Genomic DNA, 19,322 nt, shown 5'->3' on the forward strand with positions numbered 1-19,322 from the left:
ATAAATCATTTTATGTAAATATGTGTATATATTTTATTATTTTACATAAGATTTATATTAATAAAATTACTAAGACCTGAGCTTGAAAGACCTGTGATTCTGGAAAAATCTTATTGGACTGGGGAAATCCATATATACACTGGAACTCAATTATATGAGATATATAGTTATATTGCTATTCAGAATTTGGTGCAAAAAGGCAGCTGCAGAGCAGTTTGATTCCCTTAAACGAAAAAGAGGACTTAAAATTTTTCAGTGAATGAGTTGTTTAGAGATAGATTAAAAACCATCACTGAAGAAAAACACAAGGATAGTATTTTTATAAATTACATTTAGCATATACATATTTTTCAGATTTTGATATTTTATATTATATATAATATAATATTATATTATAATATATTATTACAATATATATTTATGATATTATTACAATATATATTATGGTCCCTGATATCCTTTCGAGTGATTTTTTTTTTCCTAGGAAAGATAAAGTACCACAGGTAAAACACCTGGTATTTCTTTTTAAAGAAAGTCATGAAGAACCACCACTGATTCTTGTAAATGCATATCATTATCCCCAATAAAATACGTATTGTTCAGTTAGAGACTTTTCCTGCTTCCTGCAGAGCGTGAAATAGGAAAAAAACCTCTCTCCTCCCTGTAGAGACGACTGTTGATCATGCTGGGGGAGCCTGGGCTCTCAGTTGAATACATTCTAAAGGAAAAGCTCATGGATTGAGAGCTCCCTTCCTAAAGACCCCTAGTGAAACTGAAACATACATCTAAAAAACAAGCTTTGGACATGAGGTTAATTCTTTCAGACTAAAGGGTGTAGCAAGTCACAGGAGTAAACCAAAGTTAAAGAGGAACATACGAACCACCTGAAACCACATCTGTCCCTAGAAACCTGTTTAATATGTGGGAAGAGAGAGAGTAAGAATTAGGTGAGTTGTGTGAAACAAATTATTAGGGCATCATGGTGCCCGGACTAGGACTAAGCATAACAGGCTGAACACAGTTTGCTAGTTTGATACTGCAAACGTGCCTTGCATTTAATCCTTGCTTTTGACAAATGTTACAGTATGATTAAAACTAAAAATGGTGCAGTGCCACTTAAGCGTATGTCACTGATGGATGAATGGGCAGGAAAATTGTTTCCAGCTTTGTTTACTTGAAAAGAACATCTGTGCATACAGCAGTGTTTTCTAATATTTAAATTGCAGAGCAGCTGTAGTTATTCTCAGGTACTGAGAAATTGAGGCGTTGGAAGGAAAAAATTATTTGGAAATTATGCAGTGAACAAGAAGTGCAGTGACTAGACTAATGGAGCAAATGGTAAAGGAAAGGGGAGGCTGCCAGCAAACACAGTGCATGTTTAAACACGCTGCTCCTGCATACTTCAAAACAGCCAAGCACTCTGCAGCAACAAAGCTCTGTAAAATACCTAGGACATAAGTTTGAACTTGTTCATTCCTACTGTAAATAGACTGATATATCCTGTATGAACTTAACTAATTCAAAGCAGACAGGGGAAGCCTTTAAGTTTTATTTTTAAGGGTTGGCACCTGTGTGCTGATTGCAAATGAAACAAAGTCTTATCTGCAGAGTTCCAATTTCTCTGTAAAAATAAATAGATCAGATAGACCACATTAGGTCTTCACCATCATGTCACGAAACATGAATGATCTCTCAGCATCAGTAACTCAAAACTAGCTGCGCATATTTTATATTAAAGGGAAAGGAGCTTATATACAGTGTTTTCCTTTAAGTGTTTTTTGAATCTTATGACATCATCTACCATATTCTAAGTCTCTTTTAGCCACTGAAGACTGCATTTTGGATTTGCAAGTATTTAATAACCACGGCTATATTTGTTACCCAGTTGTGTCCATGCCATTTCTTCATGCTGAATTGTGCCAAGAGCCCTAATAAACAGGACTCCTCTCTACCTCCATGGCCCTGGAGCCATTTCTTCCAGATGCCAAGAGCAGCAGGTTTCCTGAGAGGCAGGTGCAGGAGCAAGGAGCAGGTGTGTGCAACTGTGCCCAGGGCCCTGCCCATGCGCTGTGCATGCGCAGAGGGATGGGATTGCCTACATTCACACTGGAAAATGGGAATTTCCCCTTTTTCTTTACTCCTCTTTCCTCTCAGAAAGCACTAACAAACACCAGACTTCAAAAATCTTCCAAGTGAAAATGTAGCTGAACACAGAAAGTTTCAAGAATTTGACTTAAGAAATAATTTTCATAAAATGGCATTAGCTAAAAAGTGATTTGTTCCATCTGGCAAATGACACAAATGCTTTGCATCACCGATGTAATGTTTATGTACACATTATACACTAAACTACAAAACATCCAAGGAACCTATTATCCAGGAAATCTAGCTCATTATCTATGGACACCAAAAGTAGAAAAACATTGTTTCTTTTTCAAAATAACATCCTAATTCTTTTCCTGAAGGCAAGTTTCCTAAATAATAGCTGTTTGAGTATAGGTGGGAGCCTTCAAACTTTCAGCTAGCTGGCTTATGATTTTATAATTGGACAAAATGTGTAAATTTCACCGAATCTTTCTCATCTTGTTTTCCAGTTTCAAAGTTTACTGGTCACATAATTTAGGTCACAAACTCTTTTAAACACAGTATCTATTTATTCTCTGTTTTTATACTGTTGAACACAATTGAGTCTTTGTCCATGACCACAGCCCCTATAATATAAAACAATAGTGGTAATTAAGACAGGACAATTTTTCTGTTGTCAAGAGCCATATTTGCATGGCATGGCATTCAAAAGACCCACCCCATGAAAGGATTAATCAAAAGGGGAAGGAAGGGGAAATTGTTTTCACATGCAAATCATTTGGCACCCATGCTCTTGTACTGCTAGGAAAGGAGCAGCATCAAGTTCAGTAGTGGGAAGGCAGAACTTCAAGGACAACCCTTTAGAGACTAAAACCAGACAAGTTAAAATGTGACCTGGAAAAAGTCCAGGATTTACTTTTTTTAACTCACATCCAATGATCCAGGCTCCACACAGTTAACTTAGAATTGCCACCATTTGTTAAACATTGAATGCCCTTCCCAACAAGCAATGGGGTCTATAATTACTCCACAACAGGTCAAAAAGCTTTCCTGTTTTACCAAGTTCAGTAATCACAAGTTGTAAAAGTTCTCTCACTCAGCCTTTGAAGCAATAAAATGACTAGTACAAGGGCTGTAAATTAAAGTACAAAGAGAAACAGATGAACTTTGGTAACAGCTATTGCTAACTGGAAAAAATAAGGGAAACTCATGAACCATGAAAGTAGTCACAACACAAAAAAAAAAAAAAAAAAATATTTCAGCGAGGGACAAAAAAAGCAAAACGCTAATGGCAGACCCAGCTCTTTTAACCCCATTCTCTGCTGTCCTTTGTGTCAGTGTTCATGGGATGAGATTCTCTGCCCAGCTCATGGGTGTATTTATTCACCTTCGCTTGGGGTATGACTGTGCACACAAATTAGAGTGAGGCAAGAGTGGGTGGGGATTTACAGCATGTTAACTGCTCCCTGGAAACTGCATGCTGTGTGCATGCTGTGACCCTGTTTTCGTTGAGGAATATATGGCTTCTGCTCACTGCCAGGTACAGCTGTGTCCATGGCTTTGTACTACTGCGGGTTACAAACTGTAAATCCACACTGCTCACTAGCCCCGTAGCAACCTGCACAAGTCCAGCACAAGCAAATTCAATGGCAGGTTTTATGGCAGAAGTACTAATGTGCCTTCTGATAACACCACACTAAGAGACAGCACGACTCTGTCTAACCATCTGCGTACAGCCCAGAGAGGTTGTCATGCAATCAAGCCTGCTAAAAACTACTTAGGGCTCTCAAACAGTTTTCAACAAGTGTTTTGACAAAGTCCCATCTGTATCCTCTTTCACAGAGAATGGCTAAAAGTGGGGTGGGGGGAGGGATAAACTATCTTAAATGCTAAAACAGAAACAATTTTAATGTAAACAGGGCTGCTTTTACTACGACTTATGATCTCGTGTTTTCCTCTGAGCCCTTTCCAAACGCTACAAACTCGAGGGATTGGTCACAGTATGAAATTAGAAGGTTTGCCTCACTGCTGAGCAGTAGTCTGGATGAGGAGTTATTACAGTTTTTACATCTAATGCTGTTTATTTTTGCTTTTATTTGGTCAGCTTTGAATGCTGACAGCAGATGTTCTAAAAATGCTGTCAGTGTGAGAGCCATGGAGATGCATTTTCAGGTACATAGAGATGGGGGTGACAAACCTGTTACTGGCCCCACCCTCTGGAGTTAAGACTAAGCCATGGCAGAGAGGTGAGGATGCCACAACGTATCAGACAGGTTGGTTTCTATAATCCTCAAAGACAAAAATAGAACATGCATTAATTGCATGAGCATTTCTCTCCTGTGGATACACCCTGTCTAGTTTTATGGACCTTGGAACCAACAGCCATGTACTTCTTAGTAGCTACTCTTACTTTCAAAGGTCTCCAACCTGGTAGAGACCCAAGCTGTGGGCTTCTGAAGCCAAAGACAGCTTAGTGTGGGTTGCCACTGCCTCTGAACTAATTTCTGTCTTTAGTGTGCATGACAGTTTTGTCAAAATGCACAAACATTGTGTTATTATTTAAAAAAAAAAAACAAGTCATGATCTAGAAACAGACCAAAAAGACCCAAACATGTAAAATAGCTTTGTTTTTCCTGTTTTTTTACAGTGTTTCTTACAGCAGTTAGTCTAGCAGAAAGGCATGACTGCTCATTTATTTCCTTATTGGCTCTATATTTGACCACCTCAATACGGCCAAGACATTTAAGTTCTCCAGGACTCCAAATGTTCTCCTTATTGAAATCGGTGTAACAAGACTTACCTGTTTTCTGGTAGTTTTCAAGCAGGCAGGAAAAATAAAATACACAGAAGCACCAGTTTTATTACAGTCCTTTGAGCAGCAGCATGTGTCGATTTGTGACAACATGGAATCTTCTGAAACATAATGGACAAGGTACTGTACATAATTTCTCAATATTGTCCTCTTACTACAGTTCTTTCAAGTTTTCATTCTATGCAGATGAAGCTTGTAAAAAAATTAAAGGAAACATTCTCAAGCTGTCCTAATAAAAAGTTCCTGAGTAAGTCTATAATATAATGATATACGTAGCAATACCTGCTGTCCAAACTGTTGGCACTTTTGAGCATCAGTGTTTCTGATTGTTTTTATGTCAGCCTTAACCAGTTACAACTAATGAATTTTCAAAAGCCATTAATTTTGTTAGAAAAAAACTAATAGGACTACGCTTCACAATTTGGTATCATACACGACCTATTTTCTAGGGATGAGACTCTGGTTATCTTTAGGAGGGTACACCCAAAAGCAATCAGGCTTGCAGGCTCCGAAGAATCTCAATTAGACCGAGATTGCCAAACACCCCAGTGGCATTGATCACGCTCCCTCCTCTCATCTTTCTGATCTGCTGACCACAGTGCATGTCACAGCCCCACCTTGCATCGTTTCCTGATACTTCAGAAGTGACTCACACATCTTTGAGACTTTCCCTGAAAGCAGCTTCTGTGGCTTTTCTGTGCCTGGGGAGTTTCACAAAGCCCACTTACCTGATTTCTAGTGAAGACTGTAAAATTACCTCACATCATATCCAGGTATCACACTAATTCTTACTGGCTTCAGAAAGAACTGGATTTGTGTCCTTGCATCTGATTCACAATTCGCTCAAGTCAATAGAAAATCTCCCCCCAGAATCAGTGCCTCTTGAGTATTTTAGTAAACTAATACTTTATCCTCCAAACAGATCTGGATCGGATGTAAATTACAGAGCAAAAGTAGAAAAATACAGATCACATGAGTTTTCATAATGTAAGTGTACATACTTTGTGTATGCAGAGTTTGGTGACCAAAGCTTATTTCTTTTTACTATATAGTAGAGCCAGTAATGTGCTCGTAGCATTTAAATTATAATTTGTCTGAGCTGTAATTATGCTTAAATAAGAGTAAACCACAACTAGCCTATACTGCACTGCCTAATCAGCAGTCAGCTATTTGATAAGAGCAGGTATCTCCAACAGGTGATAAAATCATCCTGTTTATAACCAGTATGCAAGGCCTTACCTTTAGAGCTGTGTCCTGAGAAAAGTTAATATAGAATAGCCATTGAATATGGTCATGTATTTCAGCACAAAGAGGTACAAAGACCACAAAAGGTACAAAAATGACACTGCCTCCCAATCCCCCAGACACCAAGGTACCTGTGTAATAAACTTCAACACTCAGGCCCTTGTACCTGTTCAGCCTTGTGTCTGCTCCACTGACTTCGTTTCTATTGACAAGCTGCCTTCAAAATAACCTGGAAAGAGGATAAGATTAACTCTGCTGTGAATGGTCCTTCATTTCCATTACCTTGCTAGTGAATGACCTCATGTAGAGCAACTCTCCTTCAAAAATACCAAGCAACATCTAAACAATAATTTCTTCACATTTAGAAATCTGGCGAGACCACAGTTAGCAAGGTCCTTATTAGCCCCTGCAAACTGGAGCCAAATTAAATGCTAAACTACAGAAAGAAGCATATACAGCCTATGTTTGTAGCAGAGTTACCGTAGTACTTTCTACAGGTGCTAAACTCACATTTTGCTACCTGTCACAACACAAGAGTGCCAAAATACACTGTGAGAGGCTCTAGTCCACACAAATACCCTAAGACCATTCAGCCACTAGATACTAAAGGTTATAGCTATTTTTTTTACAATAAAGATACCCATGTGGTATTTGAAGGTGGTCGTAGAAAGAAGCAGGGCAACTTTTCAGCAGTCATCACTCCAAGAATTCAAGACTGCTTGGATTTGTGAAACTAGGCACAGAGGTCTACCTACACATAACAAGGATCAGGAGAAGAAAGAGAACTAGCTGTACCCAGGCTGTTCTGTTCTTCGACATTTACGTATTAAAAAAACAAATAAAACAAAGGCAAAATCCTATCATAAAATTTATTGATCCTTATTATCAAGACTTACATAGGTCAGCTAGGCAATTTGATAATGACAAGACAGCTCTTATCACTCTCAAACAAACCAGTACTTAACCATGGAATAAGAGGTTTATATTAAGGCAGGCATTTCTGAGTTTATTGATCGTACTCATCTGGAAAATGCTATCACTCAATGAAAGCAATGCAAGAAGTCCGTATCTGAGACTTTAGTCTTCCCAAGTTTTCATATTGCTAGGCCAAGCTTTCCTGCTGAATCTTTGATAAGTGCAGCAGAAGAATCAGCAGAAGAATACTTATCAATCAGAAAGCACGCACAACCACAAAAAAAGGATCGAGATAAATACTGCAAAACCCTGATTCAGGCCGTACCAGGAACAAATCCATAGAGCAGTCCTTTAACGTGGACCCATCTGAGACAGCAGCAGGGCACTGAAGACAAAAACAAGGTACAAAATCAAGTACAACACAAACACAGTTGCACACAGACACTAAGGTAGGTCACCAGCAGTTACACTTCAAACATGCAACATTTTCATACAGTTTCACTTACTGATGTCTACGTGGGCAAAAGCAGAGACATGTTTTTATTGTACACTAAACTGGCTAGAGGAAGAAGCTTCAAGTTTTTGGGCAGAACGTTATTCTGGTTTTATCCTTATCCTAAAATAACTTGTTTTTCTAGGGTGCTATCTTTTGGAAAGATCTAGGCGTATTTTTTAACTGAATAAATAAACTCAAGGTTCACAAAGCATTGCTGGTGCAACATACCTATCTTTTGTCTTCCATTTTGGCATTGCTTTTACACTTTGAAAAGCCATCTTAAAACCCGCACCCGGCTTTCCCGTGTTTCCTCCTCAGAAAGCTGAGGGAGCTCTGGCACTACCTCCCATTTTGTAGGTTCCCACAGAGCTGCGCTGCTCAGAGACAAAGCACTCAGAACTACATTTTCCTGAGCGAAGAAATGAGGAAACTGCAGCACCAGGAGCGTATCTTCAGAGCAACCATTCAGGTAGAGACACCTACTATGTATTCTAGAAAGAAACCAAAACCGAAAACAAAGCTACAACGCATAATCAGTAAAGATCCTTATGAAAGCGTTCATTCTACACAGAAAAGCGTTTACTTTTCAAATTTCCTGAGGAATTATCAGAATTTATGTCAAGCGCGGAGTAGTTCACACGGCACCCCCGTATGCGAACAAAGCTCACTATAAAGTGCGAGTATTCCCTACTTGCTCCCAGCTCGCCAAGAGGGGAGTGGGAACACCCCCCGTCTGTCCCGAGGGAAGAGCCCGGGGCCACCAGACCAGGGCAAAGACCGCAGGGCTGCCCCGGTGCTCCGAAGGTCAGCGGCAGGCACGGGAAGCCCGGAGCCGGGAGGGACGGGAGCTCCGCTCCTTCTGCCCGTGTGTCACAGGGCAAACACGCCCGGGAGCTCCCGCTGATGACTAACACTTTCCCCTCGACAGCGGGGGTGGCTGTCCCCCGGCTCCCCGGCCCGCCGCCCAGGCGGGGTGGTTTTACAGGCGGGGTGGTTTCACAGCCCCGGTAAAAAAGCGGGCACGGCCGCGCCCCAGAACGCCCCTCGCACGGCCGCTCCCCCTCCCCATTCCACAGGACAGGCACTGTCGGGGCCGGACCGGGCGCGGGTCCCACCCTGCCCCATCCAGTTTCGCCTAGGTGCGGGGGGAGGCGGGCGCGGCAGTGGTTTAAGAGCGCACCCGGCGGGCCCGGGGGAGGAGCCGCCGCCACCGCCGCTCCCCCCGCGCGTCCCAGGTGTAACCGGAGCCGGGAGGGCGCGGCTCACCCACCAGCACCTGCGGAACCTGTCGGGCGGCTCACACCGCTCCGCCGCCGCTGCCGCGCACGCACCGGTGTCCCTCTGTGCCCGCGCCCCCCAGCGCCTTCCCGCCACCCGCCCCAGCCATGAAGCCGCTCTGCGGGGCTGCGCTCCTGTTGCTGCTGCTCTGCGCCGTCGCCTCTGCTCAGAACTGTGAGTGTCCGTCCCGCTCCGGGCTCCCCTCCGCTCCACTGAGCGGCGACACCATTCTCCCGCCGGGGTGGCGGAGGGCGTAGGAGGCCCCGGCTCCAGTAGCGCCCCCGGGGGGAGCCCCGGCGCTGCCCGGGAAGGGAGGGCGGGCAGGGGGCCGGGGGGGAAGCGGGGGGTGCGGGCACTCCCCGCCCGGCCGGCGAGGAGCGGCTTTGTCCGTCCTGCCCGGCTCGCTGGCCTGAGCTGCCCCGGCGCGCCCGGCTCACGGCCGCGCTTCTCTTGCAGCGTGCATCTGCGAGAAGAACAAGCGCGTTAGCAACTGCAGGGTGGAAAATGGCCAATGCCGCTGCCAGGCCATCGGCTCCGGTGTCACCGTGGACTGCACCACCCGTGAGTAAAAAGGCAGGGCCGTGTGGGTGGCGCGGAAAAGCAGAGCGCCGGGCAGTATGTGAGAATTTGAGTTCCCGGCAAATAATGGAGGCAAGGAAGAAATTCTTCCTGGTCTTCCAGGTCAACCGGTGTTGGAAAACAAGCGTTCAGGGTTTCTCTGCTTGTACTGCTGTAGGCTCGTGTCTACTCAATATTTGTTCTCCAGTGGCAAGAATTTCTTGAAGATGTTTAGCTTCCTTGCTCGCACATATCCTCGCTTTTTCTGCAAATCTAAAGAGGAAAGAGCCTTGTGACAAGACCTCACTCTGGGTTCAAGCTCAGATAAGCTGTGAGCAAGCCTCTAGCTGTGAGAAATGGAAGCTGTAAGTCCTAAGGCTGGACCTGTTAGGCCTTTGCCTCGGGAGGCTGATATACCCCAGTTGTATTGATTTTATGCACCACCTACATATTAGACGTCTGTTCTTCCGTGTAATGGCTTCGAATCTAGTTGCTGCTGATGTAACCTTTTGTTTGTACGGACTCAGAGGTCTGTTTTGGACATGCGTGGTCTGATGCTGCTTAACGTGACTTTCTGGTTATTTTTAGTGACTTCAAAATGCCTGCTAATGAAAGCAGAAGTGATGGGCTCAAAATCGGGTCGTCGTGAGAAACCAAAAGATGCATTTGAAGATACGGATGGCCTCTATGATCCTGAGTGTGAAAACAGCGGTGATTTCAAGGCAAAGCAGTGCAATGGAAGCACCTGTTGGTGTGTGAATACAGCTGGAGTTAGAAGAACTGACAAACATGATGCAGACTTGAAGTGCAATAAATTAGTCAGAACGATGTAAGTCTTTCAAAAGGGTGTGCTGTGACATGAAAACATTCCTGTCTGAGGCTCTGCCTTGTGTGAATGATGCACTGGGGACGAATGAAGATGGAGCAATCAACACTTAGTTACTGCTGGGTTTTTTTTCTTCGTAAACAAGGAGCCATTGAATGGGTTTGGAATAGACTTTGGTTGCCTTGGTTTTGTCTCATTGTTCTTTTTTATAGCCTGGGGTTAGTTTGTTTTGGTATGTCTTATATGCCTGTGCTTCAGGAATATTCATTGTACTTCAGGTGGATCATTATTGAAATGAAACACGCTGAGAGAGATGCTCCTCTGAATGCTGAATCTTTAAAGAAGTAAGTGATGATAGTAATGTCATGGTAGTGTATGCATGTCCTGCTAGATATCTAGTGTATTTCTAAACTGTTGCTAAAAGCATTGTCAGACCTGTGAACTCATTTGTAATACGCCTTAGAAGTGAGCTGCTGATCCTTCCCAGAATTGCTTTAATTTGTAGTGGAAACAAATTAACTGCTAGAGATTCCCTTCTATTTAAAATGGATTGCTAGGTTTTTTCCCCCCTCAAATCAATATGCTAAAAGAAATGGAAAGTAAACTGACAAAAATGGCAGGAGGACTACTTGTAGTTATTAGATCACTTCCTTTCCAGAACAAAAGCTGCTGCCCTCTAGCTCTTCCTCTGAGCTCTTCAAACTGGTAAAGCCCTTTTATCTAGCACTGGTGTTTATTTTATAGTAAGTGCATCTTCACTGTTAGGAATTAATTAAGTTCTAGTACTCCAGTATGAAGTGAGTGCACTGGGTTTGGTTGGGGCAGAGTTAATTTTCTTGGTAGCAGTTGGTGTGGTGCTGCATTTTTAGACCAGTGACCAAGAAGGCATTGGTAAATCCACCAGTGTTTCAGCTGCTGTGGAGCAGTGCTTACATAATGTCAAGGTCTTCTCAGACTCTGCTGCCCCACCGAATAGGTTGGGAAGGGGCTAGGGCTGACCTGAACTGACCAAACAGACAGTGTGTATTGTATAATGTATAATGTCATGTTCAGCAGTAAATCTGGGGGTAAGTTTTTTTTGCCAAATAGCTATTGCTCAGAGGTTGGCTGGACATTGATCTGTCAGTGATGACTGATTGCAATTACATCACTTGAGGTTTTATATTTCCCCCACCCAGCCCTTTCACTTCCCAGACTGTCTTATTTCAACTGATGAGGGTTATTGTTTTTTTCTTTGTTTTTGCCCTTGCAATTCTTTTCCCAATCATGCTAGGGGGGAGTGAGTGAGAGACTAGGTTTAGCTGCTAGATGAGGTCCACTCACCACATAGACTGCAGAAGAAAACAATTACACCTTTCTTCTCTACTTCTCAAATGCTTTATGTGAAATAATACTATTTTTATAGCCATGGCTTTTATATTCTTGCAGGTTTTTCACGGATACCATTACCAGTCGTTATCAGCTGAATGGCCGACATATAGCCAGTGTCCTGGTAAGAGGCACATAAAGTTTAGTGAAGTATCAGAACATCATTTTGTTGTATTTGACTAATGCAATGCAGCAGGAATTCTAGTAGAAGCTCTAAAGCTAGTGAGCAGTTGGCAGATAGCTGATCAGAAATGCTGAGAAGCTACTCTGCTCTCCTTAGTCTGTAGATAACTTCTTTGCTTCACTTAAAAAGTGGAATTTGAATCCTACTGTAAGCAGTTGGCTTGAGTTCAAGAACCATAAACTTGATCCAGGATGCAAGTTCACAAACTGGATCATAATGTTTTGGTGAATATTTGATAGCTGGATTTAAAGTACCTCCTTCTAAATACCATACTATATTTTTTATTTTCTGCAGTATGAAAAACCTTACATTACTATTGATTTGAAGCAAAATTCCTCAGACAAATTATCTGGAGATGTGGATATAGCTGATGTGGCCTACTACTTTGAAAAAGATGTAAGTGTGTCACGGGTAAAGTCTGCCAGAGGCTAGGTGTGTGTCTTGCACTGCACTCGGGAGTCTGGCTGTGTACTGGCTAATAAAGCAAGGTGAATTATTCTTGTGACAAGATAAATGCCTACTACAATGTGAACTAGCAAGTCTCTCTTTTCCTATCTGTTTAGGTGAAAGGTCAATCCATCTTTTATAATAATGCTGGGCTAAATGTCAGCATTGACAACGAACCAGTGAAGCTTGAGGAGACAGTGGTCTACTACGTTGATGAAATAGCACCAGAGTTTTCCATGAAATCCCTGACTCCCGGTCTTATTGCTGTCATTGTAGTGGTACTAATAGCAATAGTGGCTGCAATTGTTGTTCTGGTAAGTTCTAACAAAGCTGCCAAGCAGAATGGTGCTGGTATAATGTGGGAAGTAACAGCATACATATGTGGACTCTGATGGAAAGTCTTCCTTTGTAAATTGGCTTGCTTCTTCAGACTTGGAGGTGGGAAATAGGTGATGAGCATGCTGTCACTGTTTCAGGTTACAGCTGAAGGGTGTCACCCGGAAAACAAGTACTGGGAACAATTCACAGAGGTGAACAAAGTGCTTCCTGGTTTAAAGTAGTTGAGTGTGACAAACAACCTTGTTTGTACATACCTCACTTTGGAAGGATGGGGAACGGACAAGCTTCAAGTTTTGTGTTTTTAAAGTCAAAACCAGATTAGTTACTTGTGTGTCAAGACTTAAAAAATATTGCACCTGTCTCTTACAGGTCCTCACAAGGAGGAGGAAAGGGAAGTACGTCAAAGCTGAGGTAATTAATTTCTCTTTGTGGTGCATGTGTGGGGAGGAGGTTGACTAGGAACCCAGAAACTCCTAAGTTTGCTGTAGGTTAAAAGCTTGCTTTGGGTGCTTCAGATCTGTTTAAGGAGACTGAAAGTATTGGAATTCTGTAGCTAGTTTTCACCTCTGTAATTCTGCACTAGTTTCAAAGGCAACTGATGATCTGCTGCTTTTCCCAGGGCTGAGGGGGCAGGGTTCTGTTTCACTGCAAATTTTGTTTTACATATGTATAGCCAAGGGCTGTGCAATCCACAGGATGTGCTGATAGTCTTGTTCTGTGATGAACAAATACCTTTACTGAGGTATTTGCATGGATCTTGCAGTTGCCATTGAAGAGCTACTTTCCAATGGAATAGCAAATGGTGCTTCACGCAGAGTGTGGAGCCTTTTGTGAAGGAATCCAAACAATGTTGTAGCTAAATAGTATTGTCTGCTTCCTGCATGTACCCTAAGTAGTGGGCTTTTTTTTTCCAAGTCTGGTGGTGTCATGGTTGGTTCTGTTAGTGTTGCATCAAATAGATTTGCTAATGAAAATCTGGGCTGTTAAGTTCTAGTGATTTATGGAGTTTTAAAATTTAGAAGTAGTACAGATGTTGATCTCCCTCTACCTCCTCCTCTCCAGGTGAAGGAAATGAATGAAATGCATAGAGGACTGAATGCTTAACTAAATCAACTGAAGACAAGCCACATTCAAGCAAGAAGAGGACAAAAAAAATTGGAGGCTGAATCTTAACTTTTAAAAGTTTCCCCCTGAAAGGGAGGCAATTGTGTTCATTTAATGATTGTTAAAACTCTTTAACAACCAAGACTGGTAACTATTCAACTATACTTTTATTATTTGTTGAGAGTTAAATGCATCATCTTACTCAAGTAATACTTAACTATTGCTCCCTGATTTTATTTTTTTATGATGATGAAACAAGTTGACAACTGCTGTTACTAGGGTTTTGGAGCATACATGCCTAAAATGGTTATTTTACCCTTATGGGAGTTCTGTTGAAAGTAATGCTTTTGTAGCCATGTTATAATGAGATTCTCCTGTATAACTGAATACAACGTTTTTATGGCAGTTTGTACATATTTGAAGTTGCTGTAACTTTTTTATGACTTGAACTAATAAAACTTTGAAACAGGCTTCCAATTCGTCCATGGTGAAATAATAATCAGTAAGTTATCATGCTTGCAAATTTGTTGTTTGATTCCTTAAAAAAAAGAACCTCAGCGTAGTTGAAAACATTCTAGAACTCCAATTAGCAGTTTTTAGTAGCCATCTAGTATCTCAATAGCATGATATTTTTTCTTAAAGCTGTGAAAAGTATGCAACAAGAGTGAAATGATTATATACAGATTGTCGAATAAAAAAGCCAACAGCCTGAGAATGCAGTCTATGCATTCCTGAAATGACTGATCTTTCCAATGCTATTGAAGTATTTAAAATAAACCTCCAACCTAGAACATCTCTGATGCATGGTTGAGGGGGATGTGCAGGCTTGGCTTCTACTGGTGGAGCTGGGGGAGAGCAATTTACCCCATTACTGTGATTTTGCCTGTGGCAAAGCTGTTGCAAGGCAAGGAGCTATTTCTGCTGTTATTCTCTGCCATAGATGCTGACCAGGCTTACACAGGCTCTCAGCCTTGCAGTACACAAGAGCTTCCTTTGGTTGTCAGTAACCTGTGCAATGGATGTTGGCTAGCAATCCCTCCAGTGTGTCTGATTTATAAAGGAAGTGCTGTAACTCCTGTTGCCAAAGAAATGATGAGATGCAAGATAAGGAACTGAATGACAAACCTTGTTACTAAAGTGGTGTGTGTTTTGACCCACCCTGGCTAAAACAGGAACAGTAGGATAAACTACTGAGAGGATATCCTATGTACAGTTCATGAAATTAAATGTGAAGCATGGCCCATCAACGTGCTTGCTAGATATCACAGGGCAGTTGCTGAACTGTGGTCATGGTATCATCACTGTCACAGTTCACCAGTATCCCTTCTGCCCTTCAACAGGGTGGTACTTCACCTGTGTGCATTGCTGTGTTTAGATATTGCACAAAAATCCTGAAGTAGAGAAGTTACTGGAATGTTTTGCAGCCTTTTCAGGCAGCTTTGTCAGTGATAGAATCTGCAGGGTAGACTCTCCCTGTGCTGACCTGTGCCATTCCCTTTCTCCCTAGGTATGTGGGCAATCTGCCGAGGTGTGATGAATTTTGTACAATTCTGTAAGCTGTTAACCAAATAAAGCCAAGTTTTCAGTAAGGTGGTCTTGTGCTGTGTTGTGTGTATTATTGTCTTCCCCAGTGCTTCAGTCTCGATCTCCTCTGCTTCCTTAAACATCTGCAATATGGTATTCTTGCCATTTGTCTCTTCTCCCCAGTATTCTAATGCTGTTGTTTTCTCTCCTCCTCCTTCCCTCCCCATTTCACAGCATGTTTCTGGCCTGTGGGATGGAAAGAGGTGTTGTGTGCTGTGGCTGGGCTGGAGCTGCACATGTGCAGACTTGACTGGACAGGCTGGTATGTATCTGCTGTGTGGCCTGGACCTTGTCCCAATTGGTTTGTTTGAACATCATCTCTCTGCTTTTCCCACACTACAGGGAAGCATTCAGACAGGTTTCCTTTTTTGTTGTTGTTGTTGTTGTTTGTTGTTTTTTGTTTTTTCCCAGTGGAGCCTTTTGTGTTGGATATGAAGCTTAGTGCTTTATTATGGTCTTCTTCCTTGTCAAATTTGCCTGAAACTAGTCAGGGGATTAGAAAACCAGAAAGTTTACAGAAATTCTTAAAAAAACCCCACAGTTTAACAAAATCCACAACTGTAAGGAAGATGCTGTTTCTAAATTCAGTTACTATGGTACTAACATGGCACAGCTCAGCTCTCAAAATGGTGATCAGCAATAGTTTTTTCATTAGTTTCCTGTCATAAATAGTTGCATTGATATATTGGCCTGTGTTGTTTTATTTATTAAACACTGCACTTGTTCAGCTGCATTAAAGTATGTATTTGTAAGGAAATGGAAAAAGATGAGGGGGAAATTAGTATATTGGTATCCTGCAGCTTACTGTGTTTTATGGATCTTCATATTGAGACGAAACTAATGTGATGAAATTTAAAGAAAAAATAAAAGCCATTATCAGATTGTGTCAACTCTCCACATATGCATGTGATAGTTCTCATATAGAGAGCAATATGGCAAAAAATGATTGCTACTGAAAAATAATATGGTATTAAATAGCAAAATATTAAATGGTCACTATTTTGATACTTGGATACTACTTTTAATGCTATTGGAAAAACATTCAGCAGAGCTAAAAAGAGAGTTATCTGTAAAAGAAACAGACTAATAGAACTTAATAAAGGACTAGTAGTCACTGCATCAATTTTTAACTAGGTTAATATTTTGATGCTTCCATTCACCTTATTCATTAACTTCCTTACGTGAAGAATCATATTTTTAAAATCTAAATATCTACAGGAATTTGAGATACCATGTTTCCTCTATCTTTTCAGATAATGTCAATTAGAAAGCATTTGAAGGGCAGATTGAAAATGTATTAAGACTGGATAAATTAGATTTTTGTGTTACAGAGAAGGATAGACACAAACTACAGGAAACCCTAGCAATAATACCTATCTTTGTCCCTATGTACAACATTGGAAAATAGTGTTTGCATAGGCAAGCGCAAATCGATTACTTCCTCATTAATTATTACACTAGTAAATATATATTACTATTATTAAGTAAAATTAAATATATGTTTATGTAAAGAGAATTACAGACTTTTTAGAAGAGGGCATGCTAACAATATATTTGAGGAAACATGACTTTAGAGTCTACACAACTTTCTTCCAAGACCTAAGTAATGCCAAAGCACAGTTTCCACAGCTAGAAAATGAAAGGTCAGTGTTGCATCTGTGGGGTCTGTTGACAGTACTGTACCCATTACCCTCCTGAACAGTCAGAGTAGTTTGGTGAGAGAAATAACACTGTTTGTGAACAATGTTTATTTATATCCTCACCTGCTGGGCTTTGATCACCAGAATGCAGTGACTTTGGATGACATGAAATAGCCAGAAAAATATTCTAAAACTAAATTTCTATTTCTATTCTAAAACGAAGCTAAAAATGCAAGCAGCTCTGCTGCTCCAACTTTACAAGTGCTAGTTAGGGAATACTAGCAGTTCCCAGGAGAGGCTGCAATCTGTTAAAAGTCCATCTCAGGGCATGCAGGCAGTCAGGCACACTCAAGGGTACCTTGTATATTCAGACATGCACAAAAAAGAAGCGGTGTGTGATGATAGAGGAAACACTGACTAGTTTGTAGTGTGTGAAAACCTCACACAGGTAAGGGGTGTGGGTTTTTTTCTCTACTATCCTCTAAATGCACTGCAGAATTCTTACACTTGCCTGCCAAGTAGAGCATGGCTGTGCCAAATGTTAGTGAAAAAATAAACAAAAGAAAGTTAAAAGGTTCTCTGCAAGGCAACAGTCATATTTTCTGTTTTCAAAGTTACATTATCTAAATATTCTTATCCTGTTAATATTAAGCCTCTGCTGCACAACGCGTGTGCACACACAGATACCCATCAGTCTGATACCAGATTTTCTGGTGATATCCCCACCAGATCAAAAGCATTAGAGCTGCAACTGATCACAACTGTCTTCTAATTAACCACTGGCGAAAAAGAATTTAATTTTTTCTCTTTTTTTCTCCTGCAAAGTGGTTAAAGGACATCGATGTTCCTAACTGAAAACTCACTATAACTTTTCTCTATACATTTCTTACACCTAAGATTAAGGCAAAAAAAAAATAAAAATTAACTAAGGTCTAGATAACAGCAGTTTTCCACCTGCCATGGCCATAACAATTCCAGTCGTTGCTGGTAGGCCGGGGAAAAACAGGGAGTGTTGTGTTACAGCACAGTGAAAGAAGCCGGCCCGACGACAGGGAAATGGTCCCCACTCAAAGCCGACCTGTGCGCATCAGCCGGTCCCTGCTGGAGCTGCCCGGATAGAACAGTGGGATACGGGAAATGGCAGAGGCTCCAAGGGAAGGCGATCAGCGCTGAGCTGCTCTGTGCAAGGGATGCCACGACACAAAATCTTGTTCACGGGCTGTGGTCACCACGCTCAGGGCATTAGCGGCCAGTTTGGGGGGAGGCTCGCTGCGAATGGGAGCCTGCGGAGCTGCCTTGAGCAAAGTGCTGGACCAGGGGGTGCAGCCAGCTCAGGGCAGAGAGAGGGAAACGCTGAAACACTCAGACATTAGCAGACATTATTTTACCACTTCTGAAGATGACAATGAGGTCCATGGAGCCCATCCTGTCTCCAGGTGTGTATATGGGACACACCTTTTCTCCCTGTCCTGTCTCCTGCCTTATCTCTAACCATCAGCGTGTACACAGACAAGCTCTCCCAGGTATTCAAAATGTGTGTTCTGGGCTGACCTGGTATTATTGATGCTTGGCGAGGTGACACAGTGAATACATTCCCAAGGTAATGTACTTGCTAAATGACAGCTGAATTCAGCTGTTTATGTTGAATTTACTATGTGAGTATTGCTGCAAGCAAGTACTTTTGGTGGAGGAAAGTATCAGACCAGATAGTTTGGCTGCCTCTGTAAAGAAGGTTAGGAAAAGTACACTTATTCATACTGAAAAGAAATACAGTTGGCTTGCCAGAGCAGTGTCATTCTTAAAACTGTTATGGAGATAAGACGAAGATTTCAGGGTACCACAAAGCAGTCAAAGCTCTAGGGACCTGCCTGCCTACTTCCTTTTTAAGTCAATTTAAGGCAGATTGGACTTCATCACAAGAACCACAGGTGATCCTTCAGCAAATACATTTACAGAAAGGCTTTGAAGGCCTTTGCTAGAAAAGCTGTGTTCCCTTGGGGGTACAGCACTGGGGTTTAGGAGGGGAAGGCTGAAGTGTGGATGGGAAGCCAAAAGTGACACCAGGCAGGAATGGGGCAGAGGAGGGGACACCAAAACATTCCCTGGGGTGGAACAGGCAGCACATGGCAACATCTTCAGACCAGGGTGGCCCAGTAAAAAGTTAGTTTAGTGTGAAAACCTGAAGTAGTTCTTAAGTGGGCATCTGCGGGCCTTTTGGAAAAGATTGACACCAAGAAATATTAAAGATGAGCACATTGATTCACCAATTGCAAAGATGAGAGAAGCCAGGTGAGAAAAATCTAGGAACAGAGGTCCCAAAAGCATTCCTTATCTGGAAACAGATGGGAGGGAGGGGGGATGGAAGGACACATGGGAGATGACTTTCAAGAAGCTGACTAACATAGGGAAGAAATGAGAGAGAAAGCAATGGTGGGCAAACA

The 19,322-nt window shown here is 41.9% G+C and overlaps 1 protein-coding gene across 1 annotated transcript; it reads left to right on the top strand.

Moving 5' to 3' along the window:
• The first annotated feature begins 8,938 nt into the window (after nucleotides 1-8,938).
• Nucleotides 8,939-13,657, top strand: EPCAM (epithelial cell adhesion molecule). The gene is made up of 9 exons (XM_062489361.1): nucleotides 8,939-9,005; nucleotides 9,288-9,392; nucleotides 9,978-10,218; nucleotides 10,494-10,559; nucleotides 11,644-11,707; nucleotides 12,062-12,163; nucleotides 12,331-12,528; nucleotides 12,923-12,964; nucleotides 13,616-13,657. The coding sequence occupies exons 1-9, from the start codon at nucleotides 8,939-8,941 to the stop codon at nucleotides 13,655-13,657; spliced, it is 927 nt and encodes a 308-aa protein (XP_062345345.1).
• The last annotated feature ends 5,665 nt before the right edge of the window (nucleotides 13,658-19,322 follow it).

Source organism: Cinclus cinclus, chromosome 3 (genome assembly GCF_963662255.1).
Source record: "Cinclus cinclus chromosome 3, bCinCin1.1, whole genome shotgun sequence".
Classification (NCBI taxonomy): domain Eukaryota; kingdom Metazoa; phylum Chordata; class Aves; order Passeriformes; family Cinclidae; genus Cinclus; species Cinclus cinclus.

Bases quoted from the DNA above. Each gene is read 5' to 3' on its own strand.
- EPCAM (XM_062489361.1), top strand. From the start codon at position 8,939: ATGAAGCCGCTCTGCGGGGCTGCGCTCCTGTTGCTGCTGCTCTGCGCC. The intron at 10,219-10,493 runs GTAAGTCTTTCA...ATTGTACTTCAG, and splicing joins AATAAATTAGTCAGAACGAT to GTGGATCATTATTGAAATGA. The intron at 12,529-12,922 runs GTAAGTTCTAAC...TGTCTCTTACAG, and splicing joins TGGCTGCAATTGTTGTTCTG to GTCCTCACAAGGAGGAGGAA.